An 18,261-nucleotide genomic window follows, 5' to 3' on the forward strand; every position below is an offset into this window, starting at 1 on the left:
TCGGAACTACAGTTTGTCAGCACCTTGGTTGACCCGATATACTTCCCCTTCCGCCAGCATGCATAACGTACAATACCTACTAGATTGTTACTTCCGCACTTAACCGCGGCGATGAAATAACTATATAAAACAACCTCGTATTGCTGCCTGATCTTTTGTTGCCTAGCAAATACTGAATCCACGAGCGTTATACCTATACTTAAAAGACAATTTCGTTACCTACATAGCTACCTTACATCCCTAGAATCCGACGGCAGTGATGCCATGGCTTGCAAGCAAGCATTCTATACAACGAACCGCAGCTTGCGCCCGGTAATCTCAAGCCCACAGGGATCTCTCCAGCCAAAGGCGAAGCGAGCCACGCAGCCACACAGCTTGCTCTCCCGACGTTGCCAGCTAACTCTCCGAAATTAGCCCCAAGTGCAAGCTAGCAACATTGCCGAGCCCTTCCTGCCAGCAGCATCGCCGAATTCTCCTTAAAAAACACGCCCCAATAGCTATCAGGGGAAATGAAACTGGGGCGATGGAAGGAAGTGTTATCGAACGTGCTTCGTGGCTGCGTGTCTCTCATTGTTGTTATTGTTGTGGTTGTTGTTGATCATGTAATCGCCCGCGCATGTTCCCGTGGCCTTTTGAGCTCGACATCACGGTGCTCCTCTAGTGTGGCGACGGCGAAGGAGTATACCATGAGTTTCGAACTCAATGCTCACCCTCCCTCTCACCGCCGTGCATCCACTCGTTGAACTTGCGCTTCCCGACGCGAGTCTCGTAGTGCGGTGCTGCCGCCTTGACGTCCTGCATGATTGACTCCATTGCGCTGCGAGTTTTGTTTCTGTAGCAGTCCACTACAGCAGGTCAGCACAGAATGTCTCAGAAAGGAGCGGCAGGAAGGATAGCTCACAGGCTCGCTGCAGGAAGACGGTCCGGCCTGCAAAAACTCTGCTTTGCAGCCAGGCCATCCGGTACCCCAGATCATTCAACCGCACTTCCTTTCCCCGAAAGACCTTCCTCATCCGCGGGATCGCCACCTCGCCTTCCTCGCCCTCGCGCTCCGGTAGCGGCACCTTGACCATGGTCCTACCCCGCCTCGAGCTGTTCCGATACACAGCTCCCCGGCCCTCCGTATCAGCCGTCCCATCATCTTCGAGATCGCTCGCGTCATCAGTGAAGAATTTACTGCCCGTTGCGCTGGGCGGGGGACTCTGCATCTCGCGAGGGAAATAGGAGCGCGGATAGACGCTGCTGCTCTTGCGGAAGCTGTCGGGAATCTCACGCGTATCCACCCCGTCAAGAGTCACCCGCACCCTGAGGCGGCTCTGACGCTCATTGTCATCAACAAGGATAAACTTGCGCTTCTTCGAGTCGGGAAGTTCCGGAAAGAGGTCCTCAGGACCGTCGTGGGGAGAGGCACGCATACTCTTTGAGTGAGTGCTGCTGGACCGGTGGGCGGCGAGGGCGGATCCGCTGCCGTGAGTGGGATCGCTGAGCGAATCGTGGACGGACATGGATGAGGAGCCATGAGGTGCGCCGTTGTAGGCACCGTAGCCAGTGAATACGTGGGAAGGCCGCTCTTCCAGGCCGGGCTGGGCGGCGGGCTGGCGATGGTGGTGGTGGTGTTGCTGGTCGTCGCCGTAGTCCCCTTCTCCTAGAACCATGAAGAATCGTCAGCTGATCGGCGTTCCATTCAAAAATCCGCTCGCGATTATTCATTATGCCGGGGTCATGTCAACACGCGCGTCGGTTATGTCAAGTGTGATACCTCCGAAGCAAAATAGCGCACCAAGAGCAGCAAAGGTTATGTATGCAGGTCGCGAGCATCCCGAGGTGCCATCATCTCAGTCAGGCGCCCTGTCCAGGACACTCGGAGGGAAGGTGGTTGACGAGGATGAAGGTGTCGGTTGATATGTGATGAGCGAGTGCTGATGGATGTGCCAGTTTGCAGAGCATTAGATAATGCAATGCAACCCCCGTTCTGCCGGCAGCCAGACGACTGAACGAAGACCGAAAACCAGCAAAACGAACTAACAGCAAACGCGACTAAAATGTAATGTACAGATCTTTCCTTTTGTACCAGGTGTCCCTGTTGTCGCCCCAGGTAAAACGATGCTCGGAGGTCGGACGGTCGCGAGCCGGTATATAACAGGTCAAGGGAGGGACGAGCGAGTATAATTCCCAAAAATTCCAAATACGACCAAAACAAGAAGGCAGACACATGTAAAACAGGCGGCTCGAAGAGGTATCACACTTAATCACAACAACGCGCGCGCTTTAGGCCATCTGGTGATGAAACATACCGACTTGGTCTCCTCCCTGAGCGCTTCCGTCCTGTTGGGGATCGTGGTGGTGGTGCATCGCGGCGGTCGTCATGGTATTAAGGCCCGGTTTGCCCATGGTGGGCGTGCCGCCAGGGCCCATGCCAGTCGGGGTTGACATGCCGGTTGAGCCGGGAGCACCGGGGGCAGGCATGTGGGTGACGTGCGGAGTGGTAGAGCCCGCCTTGTTGTTGTTGCGATAATTCATCTTGGCCATGCGACGGACGCGACGGCTCCTCAGGCGGGGATCTTGGTTGCTGTTGCGCCAGCTATCCACGGCCCGCTGGATCAGGCCTCGCTTGCCGCGGAGCGGCGGGTTCAGCTGTGCCAGGGCCCATCCCACAGTGTTGCACTCGGTTTCGTACTGCAGCCGGTTCCCACGGTACTGCTCCTTGGGGCAGCACGCGCGAGGATAAACGCAGTTTTCTGTCTTGAACTCGGGCGTGAGCTCGTCCTGATTTACAGATTCGACATCGCAGCGGATTGTGTACTCCATCTTCACCCGGTCGCGTGAATACTCAAAAGCAATCCACTGCACACCGTTGGTATCCTGCCTCACTACGAGCGGGGTAGTGGCTGGGATTGGACCCGGGGCAGCATTCGGATTCACGCCAGAGCCGGTGGGGGGTGCCGAAAGGGGCGCCGAGTTCTGGGGGCTAGTTGATGACGCGCTACCCATGGCCACGGGCGCAGACGCTCCAGACATCCGGTGGCCGCCCATGTTGTGTGTCTCAATTTTATCCGGGCGCGGGCTAACCGTCATCCCTGATTGCGAGTGTTGCGAGGGGTGCTGGCTGAGCGCGTGCTGAGGCTGCCCGTGCGACATCATCATACTTGGCTGTGAACCCATGGCCTGATGCGACTGTTGAGCATGTTGCGCGTACGGTGACTGCGCTGCCTGGGTCGGCATAGAGGAATACTGTTGTTGACCGCCATAGTACATTGGTTGTTGATGTAGTTGTGAGGGAGGCTGTCCGTACATGCTCCTTTGCTGGTCATGGGTCGAAGGCGATGCCACAGAGGCCGGCGAGTTCGATTGCGGCGTGTGGTATGTGATTGGAGGATAGGGCCTCGGCATTGCGGCAGCCATCATGTCCCCGGTATCTGAAGATGCGCGTAAGCTCAAATGGTCTCGGGTTCGGCGGTGCCAAGTTAACACTGACCTGCGGACGTATACCCGCTAGTTGCACCCGGCGTGCTGTACGGGCTTGGGTGCGCGTAGTACGGCAACCCGTGATCTTGCGAGCTATTGGCCTGGCCCTGCTGCGGGTACGAGTACCCCCCCGAATGCTGCGGCTGCGGCTGCTGTGGCTGGGCTGGATTCTGGCCGTGATGCTGCTGCTGAACTATGCTGGACGGCCGCGAGTGCTGCAGATGGGGCGGAACAGGACCCTGCTGCTGGTGATGATGCTGCATAGAGGAGACAACCATTAGTCCTTGCGTTACAGGGATTCCTTCTCGAAATCAAAACCATGTATGTTTTGCGTGTGTGTGTGTGTGTGTGTGTTCTGGGGCGCCCTGGACGCGTCTGGGAGTGTTGTGGTTTTTCTTCCTCGGACCGCTTGAGCGCGTGCAAGGACTGGGTCACCGGGAACTCGTGTCGGGTCCCTGGAAAAAATGACAGGGGATCCAGGGGTGAGGCGGGCTAGCCTCCTCGGGGATTTGGCGTGGGATTTTGTAGGACAAGGGCTTCTCCTATCCACGCGGCACCCAGGTCTCCTGCGCAAAGCAGGGGAGGCGATACTACCCACCTCGGTGGGGTAATGAAGGACTCGGAACCGTCTCCCGAGGTTTCGAGATTCCCACTTAGGTTTCTCTTTGCTCTGTGACAGCGTGGTATTGGGAACTGCCTTCGCTGCCGGCAGTAACTTCACCCCTGGCAACGCGAGAGAAAAGACAGGGCCATTAACTAACCGAGTATGCAGTGTCGCGGCGGAGAGTGAAGGACAGGTACGAAATTAAGAAGCGGTCCTTGCTATTGCAGGGTGGCCCGGTTATGAGAGGACGGGTAGGTGTGAGCGGGGACTTGCAAAACAAAGCAGATCCTGCTGAATGCTTGCTTGCCTGAGCTTGCCAGCTGGACGCAGGGGAGGAGGGCAATACCTGGCTGGCCCAGTCTGATATACCCGGCTCAGAGACTCGCACAGAGGCGCGCATGCAGTGGGTTTAATCCCCTTGTGCCGCCAGACGAGCATCGAGCATGGGGAACCCAGTCGCCCTCAACGCAGCAGAATATTGCCAAGAGGTGTAGGTACGCCACGGATGCCGGGGAATGCCGGGGGAGGGCCGGTCGGACAACGGCCAATGGAGGGTGGCATGGGAAAGAAAACACGCGCAACGGATGACTAGCGCCGAAGATGAAATGGCCAATGGCACGATACCTGCGGAGCGGAGTAGCACAACAATTGCCCAATGAAGTATAGCCATCCGAGGCTAGCCACCGAAGGGGCAAGCCGCTCTGCATTTTCCAGCCAACGCTGGCTCTGTCATCTGCCACTCATTTGCGCGCTCTCCGTTTCGTCGTTTTTTCTTCCTCACTTCCTCTGGATTTTTGTGGAGGTGTGGGGAGGGGGAGAGTGCAAGGGGCGGTGAGAGAGTGGGTCCTACCAACTCCCCGACCCTGCACTTGCGCTTGCCTTCCCTTTCAACACCCCTTGTCCTGAGGACACTTCTCCTTCGCGGTAGGGTTTCCAGGCTGCCTCGCTCGAGACCGCTAGTCGAGGAGGTGGTCTCTGGGGAACTTGCGTACACAACCGGATCCTGCTTGGGCTCGATAAGCCCAAACTCGGACGGGGCTTTCTGGGACAGAGGGTCATGTCTCTCAGGAGCGAGTCGCTCAGGAGCTCTGTGGGAAAAGCTAGCGTCGCTAGTGGCTCCAGCGGCTCCACCAATGTATGAGGGGATAACACCGCCCCACCAGAGATACCTCCAATTCCCCACTCGGCAACGGTGCAACTGACTCTTGCTATGCTCTTGTGTGCCAAAAAGCATCGCAAACACTCGAGGAAGATCATGCCCGCGTGTGCTCAGCACGGCGACAGTTGACTGTGCCGAGACAATTGTGCAGAATTCAAGACCAGCCGGGCACCGATCACTCGATCAAGGTTTCCCCAACTTCGATCCATGACTCTCGGGCGGGCAGTTGGGGGGCGGTGCGTGGGGTGAACCACGGTCCCTACCTAGCTAGCCACTCGGCCATGCATGCGCAGGTCCACCACTGAGGAGGAATGGAAGGTCTAGCCTGCGATGTGGCAACTGAGAGGCCCGCGACACGGTATCATATGGGGTATGATGCGGTCTGCAACCGTCTGCCACCAGCTGGGCCGATGAGTATCTCTCCGTTGTGGCCGTTGTGGGATGCAACGCAAGCATCCATAAACATTGTGGTAGTCATGCTTGTTGATCAGTGAGCCTGGATTGTGCAGCGCATCGATCCCTTCAGAGCGGAAGCGCGCTGCGCACCCGGCACTGCCCCCTGCCGCATGCTACCGGAGCCCTGGCTGCCGGTGAAACAAGGCCAGCCCCCTGTAATTCCCCAACTGTCACATCCCTTGGAGCCAAGGATGCGGCAGGCATGCAGTTTTCTGGAACAATTGCGAAGCCCAGCCAGGGTCAATATCGTCGGATTGGCGCCGTCACACTCCTCGAGATAGACTTATCTAAAAGCGAGGTTAGGCTAACAACCCAGCGGCGCTACCGCACAGGAAGTGGCCCGACGATTGACCAAACCACGACGCGGAAGTGTCGGTGATGAGTGGAGTGGTGCAAAGAAAAAGCGAAAAGTTGCACTCACCACCGAGTCATGGCCTGGCTCCTCCTTGAATTGGCGGGCTGCCTGCCGGTGTTGAGCCATCGTCATCAGTCCCATAGATCACGACTCGGGCTTGGGCTGCTGCTCTCTGTATCCAACGCCAAGTCAGCGAGAAAGACTCCGGGCAAGCCGTGCGGTAGACACGGGAAAATTGGCCTGACGAGGTGTGGATTGTGAAGCGCGAGAGCCGTGCAACAAGTTTGCGCTCCGCTGAATCGCGTCGTGAGACGGCCGGTACACCGGCTACCAGGATCCCCGAACCAGCAAGTTGCTCTGGCCTTGCAGGGGCTTTCAATGCATAAATCGGACGATAGGACAGGACGGTTGGAGGACTCACGAAAAGCTCCGACTCGAGCGGCAGTGGAATATCTCCTGTTTCGATAGATATGTAGACGCGTCGTCCGTGATAAAGTAACAACGCTGTCGTCCAAGCGGACAAGCATTCGCTCAGGTTTGTCGTGCTCAATGCCGGGAGGTAGATTGACGGCGCGCTGTGTAGCCTCGAAAGAGAGCCGACTGTCGAAAATGTCAGCTTCGAAAGGGAGTCGACGAAATCATGTCGAAAGTTTTGAGATGGAAGAATGTGGGGCCCGAGCCGAGTCTCTGCATCAGCAGGGTAGCATGTCCAAAATTGCAGCCATCTCACGCGATCCCTGAGAGGAAGCTAGGCAGCTAGGGTGGAACATTGCCGAGATTGTAAACGGAATCGCGCTGGCTGTGACACGGGGCCCTGGCCGATGTGCAGTTCAAACCACCAGCTGATTTGCTCGCGCGATGCATCGTGGCCGGGATAGGATGAAGGAGCGCGGAGGACGAGCACTTACCTTCCGTCTATGATGGCGAAGAGTCAATGACTTCAGAAGAAGAGAAAGACGCGTCGAATCTTTGCCACGCGTATTAGGGCTACCTTAGTTAGTCAAAGCGCCGTCTGAGCGTGCGATAGGGTTTAGGGATTCGGCAAGCCGGGAAGAGCTGTTGGGAGTTGCAGGTGGAATGCAGACAAGTGTCGAACCGTCGAGATTGCGCGTTTACGTACCCGTTGAGCCAGCCGCGCGCAGGAAACAACGGAACAGCTCGATGCCGTATATAGCACCTCCAGTAATAGCAGGCCTTGGACACCCGATTGACGATCCCACCCGACACGATGAGCTCTTCGGTGTCCTCAGTAAGGTACTAAGTCCCTTACACAGTTATTAGAGGTAAAAAGGCTGGGGCGGGTAAAACACCTCAGTGTCTCGGGGTGCGAATAGGGCAGTGAGAGGGAGCCGTCAAGCGTGCCGGGTTTGCTGATCCACAGAAAGGCTGTCGATAAGCTCGTATGTTTTGACAAGCCAAGTGAGCGAAGACGGATGGTCGATATTGACCCTAGTTGGATGGCTATATTGTGGGTGACCTGATTCCGAAATTTTCATTAGCGGCCAGTTGACAATTACCAGAAGTTTACTGTTAGAGCAGTCAACTTGAGGCGCAGTGGCTGAGCTGCAAACCGCGCCTGCTGCGCACAACAATCTCTCTCTTGGTTGCCAAGGTTCGCACGCCAATGTTGAAAAGACAGTGGATCGAGAGAATTCTTACCTGGCAACGTGAAGTCGCACAATGTGGAAGAATCTCTGTCGACCACACAGAGCGTATTGATGTTGACCGTTAGACGAGACGGGGGCCTCGCTGACAAGACTCGGAACAAAGCCGGGTAGGCACCTGGGATCCGCTGCTTTACAAGACGTATCCAAATGCACGTCAATCGAGAATCAGCAGGTCAAGATGGCAGATCAACCGCGAGGAAACGAGAAAGCAGCGCAGAGTGAGTGATCCGTCCATTTTATTTACCAAGACTGAGCTCTCGAGTCTCAACAGTACGGAAATACAGATAATTTACAAGGCCATCATGGATTGCATTGGATAGGAGCCACCAGTTCGCGCGGCACGCCATCCGGGTCAGGGGTCTTTGCGAACTCGGGAAGCCAGGGTTCGCGCAACGGTCAACATCCTCGATACGTAGGAACTGTACCGTAACTACCAGGTACCTGATCTTACACGGGGTCGCATACGGAAGGGCACCATATAAAACAAACAGAGCATCTTACCGGTTGTGGTCTTGTAATAATTTATCGAGTTGCTGCCACGGAGTAGCGTGCTGCCCGGGCTCACCGGGGTGATCGGCACATTTGCCCAGCGATGCGATTGGTGGTTCCGAAGAACTTGGTACACATCAGAGGGTGCCCGGAAGGCCCGGTCAGTGTGGTACCTATACAGCGGAAGATGAATAGGTAGCCTGTTTGCTTCTGCAAGTCAAGTTTGCGTCTGTTGGAATCGTGATATTCAAAAGATGGCTTGCAGGTATTTATATTCCTGTACCTTGAACCATGCCGTCTTATGTACGCGACCCGTTTTGCAAGGATGTGTGCGGACGTTTCTCAAGACACGCTTCTTCACGCGAACACGTGAATCCGGCTCGGCACGTTGGGATCGATGGGCATACAGGGTTTCCTGGCTCCCAGCAGGGTCTTCCAGAGTTTTGGCGCTCAACGAAACAAATGTAGTTATCGGATGTATTGTACAATGCGTATGCTGAGCTAGCATGGGACAAAAGCAGTCGATTACGGATAATAAGAAATGAAAAGTTCTGCAAACAAGATTTGGGTGATAGATGATAATATACCTTAAGGCCCAAACCATCGAAAGCGGCCAACGCACGCAACTGCACAGACTCAGGCTCGGTAATGGCAATAACAACGACGGAGAAAACATTGACCTCCCGGGCACTATGTTCAATGACTGCACCTGTGAAGAGATGATTGGGAGGCTGGTTGGACAAGTACACGTGTAGGAATTCATGCATTTCACAGTTGCAACGCGGGTTTGACGTGGGGCCTGCCCCGCGACGTATGGATGTAATCGTACAGTACATAACCTACTCTTAGGTAAGGTACCTTAGGTAGGTGAGGTTGAGAACGACATTTGACAGCAAGGGCAGTTCATGTGTACCACAGCCGCCGGAGTCGGGTGGTAGATAAGGCAGCCAGTCCATCCACGGCAAGGAGCCTCGATACATCAGCATAGGTATGTGGACGACGGGATAGAAAACAGCCTTCAAACAGCAAGGCGTTCCTCATCGCATCTGAATCAACGTACTGTACTGTACGTACCTTAGTTACATGGCGCATAGTGGCGGGCGTGGGTTGACAAATGGGAGATGTCCCCGACATAGCGTGGTTCTAATACGGCTGAAAACGCATCTTATCTGCCAGTGTGGTAAATAGGTCGCGCCGTTCAATCTGCAGGACATAACGTGGCCGCAGGCCGGTGTTGTCAAAATACTTCATACATACTCCGTACAGGCAATCCCCTTCCAACCTGTGGGCTTTTGGTGCTCGTCAAACTGACCAATCGCGGCTAGTGTGCCAGCTTCACCGCAAAAGTCGACCTCGGTGGTCCTTCCACGGTCTCTCACCGCATCGATCAACCATTGCTCCTTCTGAATCGAATGCACCCACTCAACCTCCGTCCGCTACTACGGTGCTTACATGGGCGACACTCAGCTTGCCGGCTTCTTGTCTCGGCCGGGTAGCGAAATTGAATGAGGACGTGGTGTAGTCTGTTCCCGGATCAGAAAACACAAGTCGGAGTTCCGCCCCATCGACGTTTCGCAATGCATTATCTTCGTTTTCGGCGTCTACACAGTACAGTAATGCAACGGGCACGCAGGCTTTCCCGCTGTGTCACCAGCGTACATACACGTCTGATAGGTAGAGACAGCAAGACGAAACGAATAGGTAGACAAAATGGGCGACCGGTTTCTATTTTAGGGACCAGAAACCCTCGCTTGTCTCGACGCTGCGCTAATAACAAGCCCGGAGCGCCATGAAGTATGGGCAATGTTCCTATCACCAGATACCAAAGCTATATGTACGGCATCTACTACCAACCCCCGCGCGGCAGATCTCGCTTGGCTATCCACCAGGTAAGGTATGAACGGCCTGATGAGCGACCCAAACCAGGCGGGTGTTCGGTCATGACAACCAAATACCTACATACGGATACCTAGACAAGCCTCTGGTCGGAGATTGTGGGAAGCGCGCATCGCCTCCAGGGAATCCAAAACAGCGCAACGGTGCAGTCCCTGAGCAGCGGTGGTGTCGATGGGATATCCGACCTCACCCCACGATTTGATCTATCAAGCCACGCGGGAAGCCAGGGCGTGTGTATGCACATACCAAGCTTACCAAGGTATGTACACTGTAGTCTCTACAATACACACCTTGGCCTACCATAGCCTCAGGACCCTAGCATAGAAGCAGATGCAGATATCCTGTCGAGCACTGGAGTCTCGATTGTGGCAGGCACGAAGTCTCGAAAGCTGCTTCGAGTCGCTCTTTCAGCAGACACAGTGCTTTTGCCGCAAAACTGATTACATCGGACGTGAAAAGCAGCGTGGAACAACAGTCCATTTTTAGTACACCAGTTACCAGCGTAGTGTGCTCTTCAAAGTTCAAGCTTCCCCGAGCCGTGACCTGTGAATTGACCCGCCCCACCGAGCCCGCGTCCGTCAATCGGAAGCAGGGCAGCTTCGCATGCATGCCGCCAGACAGTGACCTCGTAACCCCTGCCCTCGTCACACCAGGGACAATGTCGGCCTACGATCTCCTCGCTATGGGATCACCCATGGGCCCTTCGATTAGCTATGCGGTTGGAGAAACACATGATAGCATTAACCTGACACATCTTCGAAGCCGTGGAGTGAGGCCGCTGGCACAGGTACGGCTTCCGCTATCTTCTACTAGTAGGTAGTTCTGTGTACCGATGGAGGTTACTACCAACCGTCAGGGGACCAGAAGCGGATACGGAAGGTAACTTACCGTATGGTACCCGCCGGTCGGGTGCGTTGTCCCTCCGCCGCCGGAGACAATTTCGAGAAATGGATTCGCCACGAACTCCAGACCGCCGTTGGGCAGGACGTCGATTTCTACTTCGTACACTCACTTCACATATAATGTAAAGTGGATATACGGATACGCCAGCACACAACTGCAACAGCAGGTAACGCGGGCGAAACCAATGGCCAACTGTTACCCTCGCGGTCTCTAATTCCGTTGGTAATGCCGACGATAACTTACGTGGTGCACGAACGGACGAAAAGCAACAAAACTGTCGCCTCATTTCAGCGCAAGTGGGTCCAGCACCTGCAGGCGGCAGACAACCAAATCAATCAAATCGGCTTTGGTTTCTCGTACCTGGAAGCCTACGTTGATTTCAAAGCGTGAGAAATAACCCCTGTTCGATCCAGAACCTATGTACACAAGCTTTCCTTCCAGAAAGGTTGATGATGTTGCCAATGGCCTGCGTTCCAACAGCACCAGGAACATTCATGGATCCCCCGCCGCTGCCATTCCCAGCCTTACGGATAGACAAGGGCGTCGGAGAAAGCCTGGTCTCTACCGGCTGCGCGTTCAAGGGTAAAGCGCATGGGATGGTGTTGCACAAAAACGCAGCTTCCCCCTGCCCGTTGCATCGCCGTCCCACAAGCGAACCCTTGCCGAGATTGGGGAAGCTCAGGGGTGTTCAATGCTGTCATGGTCAAGGGGGCGCTGACAAACGTCAAAACCACCAGCAAACATGCGGAAATGAGGGCATCAGCCGTTTTGAATTGATGAGTCAATCATCAGACTTTGTGTGAAGTACGTAGTCGGCTGTTCCTCCCCGCAGATCCCGGCGATGAGACGCTGGTGCTTGTCAATCTACCTGTTCACGTTAAACTAGTACAGCATCTTCCGGACGCGCGCGCAGCATTGAGCTCTCTTCCTTATTAGGCAAGCGTCCGCCGTACGCATCCGTCCGGATGATGATGCTGTCTGGGGAATGATACGGATCGTTATCATTCTGACGGGCGCAAGGCCGATGCTCGGCCGAATTATCTGTGTGGGATAGTTGTGCGAGAGCTTCGATATTCGAACCCACCAATGGAAGGAGCTACGTGATCGTCATCGTGACAGAATTCAGAGCTCAGCATCCGGCTGGGTCCAATGGAAATCTACAATGCGCCAAGGAGGTAGGTTACCGAGCATGCTCTATGTCCACTTGGGAAGTACAGTACCTAAGGTATCCGTCGTCGTGAGTGGCTCAAACTTCTCAACGTCGCCGGCATCAAACAGTGTGCAGGGAAGCGGGCTGACGACAGCCGAGACATCCCATTTCGCACTACAACAGCAGGAGCTAAATAATAAGAGAATTCAAGGTCTGTTGTGTACCTGTGTAAGGTAGGAACGCTCATGTCTCAAAATCCCAATCAAAGCTTCAGCAGCCCCAGCCCCCTTTCGCTTTCGTCGTCGGGATCACCGAGGGATTACACTAAGATGTCCGTACTGGGCTGACGCTCGGATCGGCCGGCTTTTGTTAACCACCTATGCTAAGAGGTAACTCTTTTGGCTAGGAAAGTCATGGCGTCTTTTTCCCATGGTTTCCCCGCAACGCAAGCTAGAGTCATCATCAACGATCGGTTTGCGTGGTCATGTGAGTGGATATTGGACATCGGTGGCTTCAGCCAGCTTTCGGGTACAGAGAAAGACAGTGCGAGTAAGTTACCCAGCAGTCGCCAACAAGGACGGCGACTCGCGAAGAGTGTGGTCGTCTGCTATCTCGGGAATCCTCCTCGAGTGCCACTTGAGGGTTACGGACGAGAGCGAAAACCCTAGGCGGACCCTTCAGCCACCAGCATGTTCGTGATACGGAACACACAGGCGTCGATCAGTGGCGTAGATGAACGTTGATTTAGGTTGGAATGGTCTCGAAGACATCGATCACAGAGGCCCTGAAACTGATGAGAACCTTACACCAACCAGTGTGCTCTTTGCCCGACGTGCCAACGTCGATGCTGGCTTCGATAAATCTTGCTTTATAAAGAGTACTGAAGAGTACCTCTACATGTATGTATTTGTGTAATAAGAAGAATGCGCCTTGCCTTGTCGATATGCCATTCCGTCCAAGCCTGGGACGCGGTCCCTGTTGTCTTCCCTGCCCAACTACCATGCAGCTTCGGGATCATGCAGCGGTCAGGGGAGTTGGGTAGGGAGCTGCACGGGCAAAAGCTGCACGGGCAAAAGCTGCACGGGCAACGACGAGGATTTTGCCTGTTCAACGCCCTTGTTTAGGTGTTCAACCTCGGTGAGCAACCGAAGCAAGACAGCCCCGACCGTCGGGTTCCATGTTCCCAGCGCCTGGTTGACAGGCCTCGCTTGAACCAGGTCACACCAGTATGTATCAACAACAGATGTGGCTCGGGTACAGGCTCTCCTGATTGTGCACCACGTAACTATAGTAGCTCGAGCCGTGGAAAGCTGCTATTAGCACACTAGATGATTAGTTCAACCTCAGTCCACCTTCAAGCTCTAACCTGGGAGGCCCTCCTCAAATCACCCTGCCTTGTTCCTCAAGGACTAGTAGGTAAAAGGGTCGGGGAGTAATATCAGAATAGATATCATCCACCATGTCCCGGCCTCTCTCGCCGAGTTCCATACCCTCGGGATGCAGATAACGCAACACAAGATAAAGCCCCATAGCTGTAGTCTTCTGGGGGGAACCACCATGGCTGCGGTTGCCAACATACTCCCTACCAGCGTCGATGCACCGAAGCGGCAGGTAACCGACAGCAACCACGGCAGGGGTTCAGGGCGTGTATTTGTAAGGCCAGATGTTCTGCATTACGCCTTCTACCCTCCATAACTCAGTCCGAAAATAAGCATCATTGGCCAGTGTCTCCAACCTCTTAGGAACCAACTCCCATAAGATAGTCTCCTCCTCACAGATAGCGCCGCCAGTGATTTTCCAAGCATGTCCCTTATACAACATTGCTTTTCCTGGTCCCATTCACCAGCCAAAACATACATCTAACCAAAGGGAAACCCCAGTCATCAGATCATGGCTCATGTATCCAGCTCCATCCCCTAGTCGCGGTGCGACCTATGGTGACCACCATGGCGTGCTCCCTCATCATGCTTATCATCATCAACCTCACTGTCTGACTCGTACCTGTGTCGTCGATGCCGGTTTTTCTCGCGATCGCGATCTCGGCGGTCATCATCGTCTCTATCTCGTCGGTGTGGGCGGTGTCGTGTCTTCTTATCGTCATCGTCATCACGATCACCCTCGCGCTCACCCTCCCCCTTCATCTCAAGCTCGTACTCTTTCCTCCGGCGTTCTGTTGTCCCGTGGCACGTCAGCATACATCCACCCTCGCTTTTGCCTTATACACGACAGGGATCGGGTTGCATGTTCGTACCTCTCAGGGTTGCGGTCGCTGCCGCGTAAGCCTGAATCTCCTCCTTACTCAACACCCTCAACACAATGACGAAGTCATCTCGAACCTCGAACCGCTCCTTGCCGATCTTGAGCGCCTCGGGGTTGACCATCTTGCGGCTGATTTTGGTCCACCTCGCTCCGGGGGGGACATTGGCCTTGGTCTTGTCGTCCTTGTGAGGGGCGACACCCTCCCGGACGGGGTTTGGCTCCTCCGGGAACTGGGGTCTCGGCGGTTTGAGGATGCCCTTGATGGGTTTCTTTTCCGTCTCCTTTGGTGGAGGCACGACCCGGACTTGCCTCTCGTCGCGAGATTTCTCGTTGTCCCTGGGAACCAACGCCGAAGCGTCGGCGTCGGGATCGCGCTTTTCGACGGGCGACGGCTTCCGCTCCGGCGAGTGCTCCCTGATAGGGGCTACTTCCTTGCCGTCGCCACCGGCCTGCTCCGCCTTTCTCGCGGCCTCGTCCGCCTTCAGTGCGGCCAGCCGGGCTTTCATTTCAGCCAGCGCGGCAGTGTCGTTGGGGTCGAACGCGGAATCTCGATGCCGCCGGCGGGTCCTGGGTTTTCCATCATCGTCGGTGGATGCCGAGTGTTCCCGGGACGACGGAGCCTCAGCGTCGCCATTTCTCTTCGATCCACGAGCTTCGGGCTCCATTCCCGTCCCATTTTCCGATCTCTCGCGATCTCTTGGATACTCGACTATCTCAAACTCCTCGTCACCTAGCAGAGGTTCCCTGCGACTGGACTTGCCTCTTGAGTCAACCTCGTCAGGATCTCGGCGGCCAGTCTCTTCGTGTCTATGCCTTCTAGACGGAGACCGGTCCTCATGATCCCTGTCGTCCGTGCCTCTCACAGCGCTGCCGACACCGAGAGAGGCGGCAGCAATGCCGAGTCCTGCAGCAACCTTGTCGCGGAGTCTCTCTTTCTTGCTGTCGGACTCATCGTCATCAGACCTCCTTTCTTTCCTATCACGTCTGGCTTCCCCGTCCACCACGTAATCGCGATCATGACGCCTTCTGTGATCTCGCTCATCATATTCATGCTTGACGACCTCCAAGTCGTCATCCGATCGCCTCCTTGGCTCGCGGACCTCATAGCGCCCTTGCGGCTCCCGGCGCTCGCGGCGTCCGTCATGGTATTGCTTTTCGGCAGGCCGACGACGATCCTCGAAATCGTCCGAGCTCACTCGAATACCGAAGCCACGGGCGGTGACACTGTCGTCCTGATAGTAATCATGATCCCGGTCCCGTGTGTCTCTTGAGGCCAAGTCGTCGTCATAATAATAATGGCCGCGATGACCTAGCCGATCCCGGTCGTCTTGATACGTAGACACAGGGCGAGTACTTCGGTGTTCTTCTCTCGGGCTTTCTAGCGCATCGAGCAGGTTGAGCGGCCGTGCTTCAGGGGCGAGAGGGACCTGTGGAGGCAGTGGCATACGGGAGCCGGCTCCCTCGTAAATGCCGCCGGCTGCTGGCCGGTTGATCTTGTCGAGGCCCCAGGCCGTGGGTGGCGGGCCCCGCACACGGCGGTCGGTCTGGTCAAATGGCCTGGCCAGGTCTGTGCTAATGCTCACAGTTGGTCGATAGTATCGATCGAGGCTTTCGCGACGAGGCCTGCGGCGCTGATCGTGGTCAAGGTCATATCTGGCAAGATCACTCGGCTTCGTGTACTCATACCCTTCCTCGTCAAACTCGAGCGTGTTGATGCGATGATTGGGACCGGCGTAGAGTGAGCCGGGCCGCGGAGCACGGTATGGATCCCCGCCACGGCGTTCCAGTCTGTCATAGTGAGTCCTGTCCTTCAGACGTTGATATTCCTCGTCATCCATGGAGGCACTGGCGGGGGGGTGGTTGGTAACGCGACTCCGGGGTATAGACGACGCAGGCTGGGTGTAATACGGACCCTCGTCACTCGACCGGTAGGCGTGGCGTGGCGGGCTTCCGGACCGCGGACTCGACGGGTGATGTTTCGTGGTGACGATGATGGGCCGTTTGGAGTTGTCGTCAGTGACGCGGTGGACACGAGTGCTGTCGTGGACGCCAGTGCTCCTCGACACCAGCTCCTTCCTGACGGCATAGGTGGTCGTGCTGACCGGGATTGCGCTTGTGCGATACTCCTCGGGGGCGCGGGAGGCGAGGCCCTCGTGGTGTGATGCCGACATGGCATGGAGGTCTCCGCTGTAGAGTGAGCTGTAACCGCCGCTGGTGACGGGCATCGAGGAGCGCGCGGGGTTGTAAAGGGGAGGCGATCGCCTCCCCGCTGTGTCCGCGTATCTGTACCGGGCAGGGTCGGCCATGTTTCCGAGGCAAGATCCCACCGGGCTGTAGAAGAAAGATAGTTTCCGACCGGCCTTGCCTCACGCTGAGTAGTAACTGCGGTCCGAGAAGACAGGGGAGGGCCGATGTGATGTCAACTCAGCGTTGGGCCGACTCAGTTCTGGGTGCTTGCGAGAAGGGGAAAGAGCGGTGACTGTCGAAGCGGAAGCGGTGGTAATTTTGGAGGGGGGCAAGTGGCCGGTTAAGTGGTGTGCGTCTTGCTGCCGGTCGGGGGCGCAGCGTGGGAAGGGCCCCGGGGGTCTGTCAAGGGCCAGGGCGGGGTTCAAGATGATGGCGGGGCAATCGGGATTGTAAGCTCTGCGGCTGGAATGTACTTAAACTTGGGTCGCCTTCCTAGTTACCCTTGCTCTAGGTCTGGAAGCTCTCCCAAGCACGTCTGACAGTGGAGTTCAGCTGAGAGTGACCGAAGGGAAAAGGGCGAAGACGGTGAGAAGGATGTAGGGCCGGTGGCCTTGGGGATCGCGGGGTCCCAGGGTCTTGTGGTTTGGAGGGGTTCAACAACCTGAAGACTTTCATGTACTACCTAGTAGTAGTATCGCCCAACCTTGAAATTACCCAAACATCCGGCTCGTTCGTTCCAAGGAATGGCCGAAAGTGGAGTCCGGATGTCTGCCTGAAGTTTGCCCTCGCACCGTCAGCATGGATCCTATCATCACTTCGTAATCATGGCCGAACCGTCGGAATTGAGACTTTCTCTACCAGCATGCGCTACCACGCTGCGTGATGCGACGGTTCAGCCCCACTTCCTTCTTTCTCGCACAAGCCGGGCGAAGGACAGGGCGACGACAAGCTTCAACCTGCAGCTTGTGCTGCTCGAGGCCCGTGTCTGAAGAGGGGTCTCTCTTCTGCTTTTCCGTAGCTAATCGTCACACAGGGGCTGAGGCAGGTCTTCCATGCAGGTCGAGGACGCCGGCTGCCGTTTGTGACGCCGATGAACCGTTGCCTTATTGGGGGTAGAGTGTCCCACCGGCAGCTCCGTTTTCTGCTCTTTCCACAGATAACCCGCTCAAGCGGCTTTTATCTCGTGTGCGCAGTGCAAGCCGACACAAACGCAACTTCGCGACCGAGACCCTCGTGCTTCGGACGGCAGTGCCCATGGGGTTGCCTGAGCCGGCGCAGCCGGTTTGGACACGAGGTTGTCCAGTTACTGTATAGTGTAGAATACGCCGGAGTATAGTTGCACTGCAATGCCAAGGTGAAGGATGACGTCCGTCGCCACCGCAAACGGTGCCCAATTGGGATCGGTGACTTGACGTTTGGCTCAGCCCTGCGGACCAACTTCAACGACGAACTTGTCAATGGTGGAGGTCTATCGAACATTCGATTGTAGCGCTGTCCGACGAGCCGAGAGATGGCGAAGCAGCAAGAGGCGAATACATCACGCCTTCTCCTACAAGTGCATACATACATATACAGTATGTCCGTCGTTTATTCTGAGCTCAAGATCGTCGGATTCATGCAGAACATGGCGTAGGGGACTAGCACTGACTACTAGTAGGTAGGGGTCCGATG

The 18,261-nt window shown here is 55.8% G+C and overlaps 2 protein-coding genes across 2 annotated transcripts; both read right to left on the minus strand.

The window, feature by feature from the left end:
- Window positions 1-225: 225 nt before the first annotated feature.
- Window positions 226-3,980, minus strand: B0T15DRAFT_52191 (uncharacterized protein). The gene is made up of 4 exons (XM_062868589.1): window positions 3,476-3,980; window positions 2,295-3,416; window positions 902-1,645; window positions 226-845 (listed from the first exon to the last, which is right to left on the minus strand). Exons 1-4 carry the CDS (start codon window positions 3,741-3,743, stop codon window positions 700-702), a joined length of 2,280 nt encoding a protein of 759 aa, XP_062726631.1. The 5' UTR covers window positions 3,744-3,980; the 3' UTR covers window positions 226-699.
- Window positions 3,981-14,171: 10,191 nt separating this feature from the next.
- B0T15DRAFT_52476 (uncharacterized protein) lies at window positions 14,172-16,903 on the minus strand. The gene has a single exon (XM_062868795.1). It carries the CDS (start codon window positions 16,707-16,709, stop codon window positions 14,361-14,363), a length of 2,349 nt encoding a protein of 782 aa, XP_062726632.1. The 5' UTR covers window positions 16,710-16,903; the 3' UTR covers window positions 14,172-14,360.
- Between the last annotated feature and the right edge of the window lie 1,358 nt (window positions 16,904-18,261).

The sequence above is a fragment of the Chaetomium strumarium genome (genome assembly GCF_033439665.1).
Source record: "Chaetomium strumarium strain CBS 333.67 chromosome Unknown B0T15scaffold_1, whole genome shotgun sequence".
Taxonomy (NCBI): Eukaryota; Fungi; Ascomycota; class Sordariomycetes; order Sordariales; family Chaetomiaceae; genus Chaetomium; species Chaetomium strumarium.

Excerpts from the sequence above, each read along its gene's own strand:
- B0T15DRAFT_52191 (XM_062868589.1), bottom strand. The coding sequence starts at position 3,743 with ATGGTTGTCTCCTCTATGCAGCATCATCACCAGCAGCAGGGTCCTGTT. Across the intron at positions 1,646-2,294 it reads TCAGGGAGGAGACCAAGTCG|GAGAAGGGGACTACGGCGAC; the intron begins GTATGTTTCATC and ends TCATGGTTCTAG. Across the intron at positions 846-901 it reads CGTCTTCCTGCAGCGAGCCT|TGGACTGCTACAGAAACAAA; the intron begins GTGAGCTATCCT and ends GACCTGCTGTAG.
- B0T15DRAFT_52476 (XM_062868795.1), bottom strand. The coding sequence starts at position 16,709 with ATGGCCGACCCTGCCCGGTACAGATACGCGGACACAGCGGGGAGGCGA.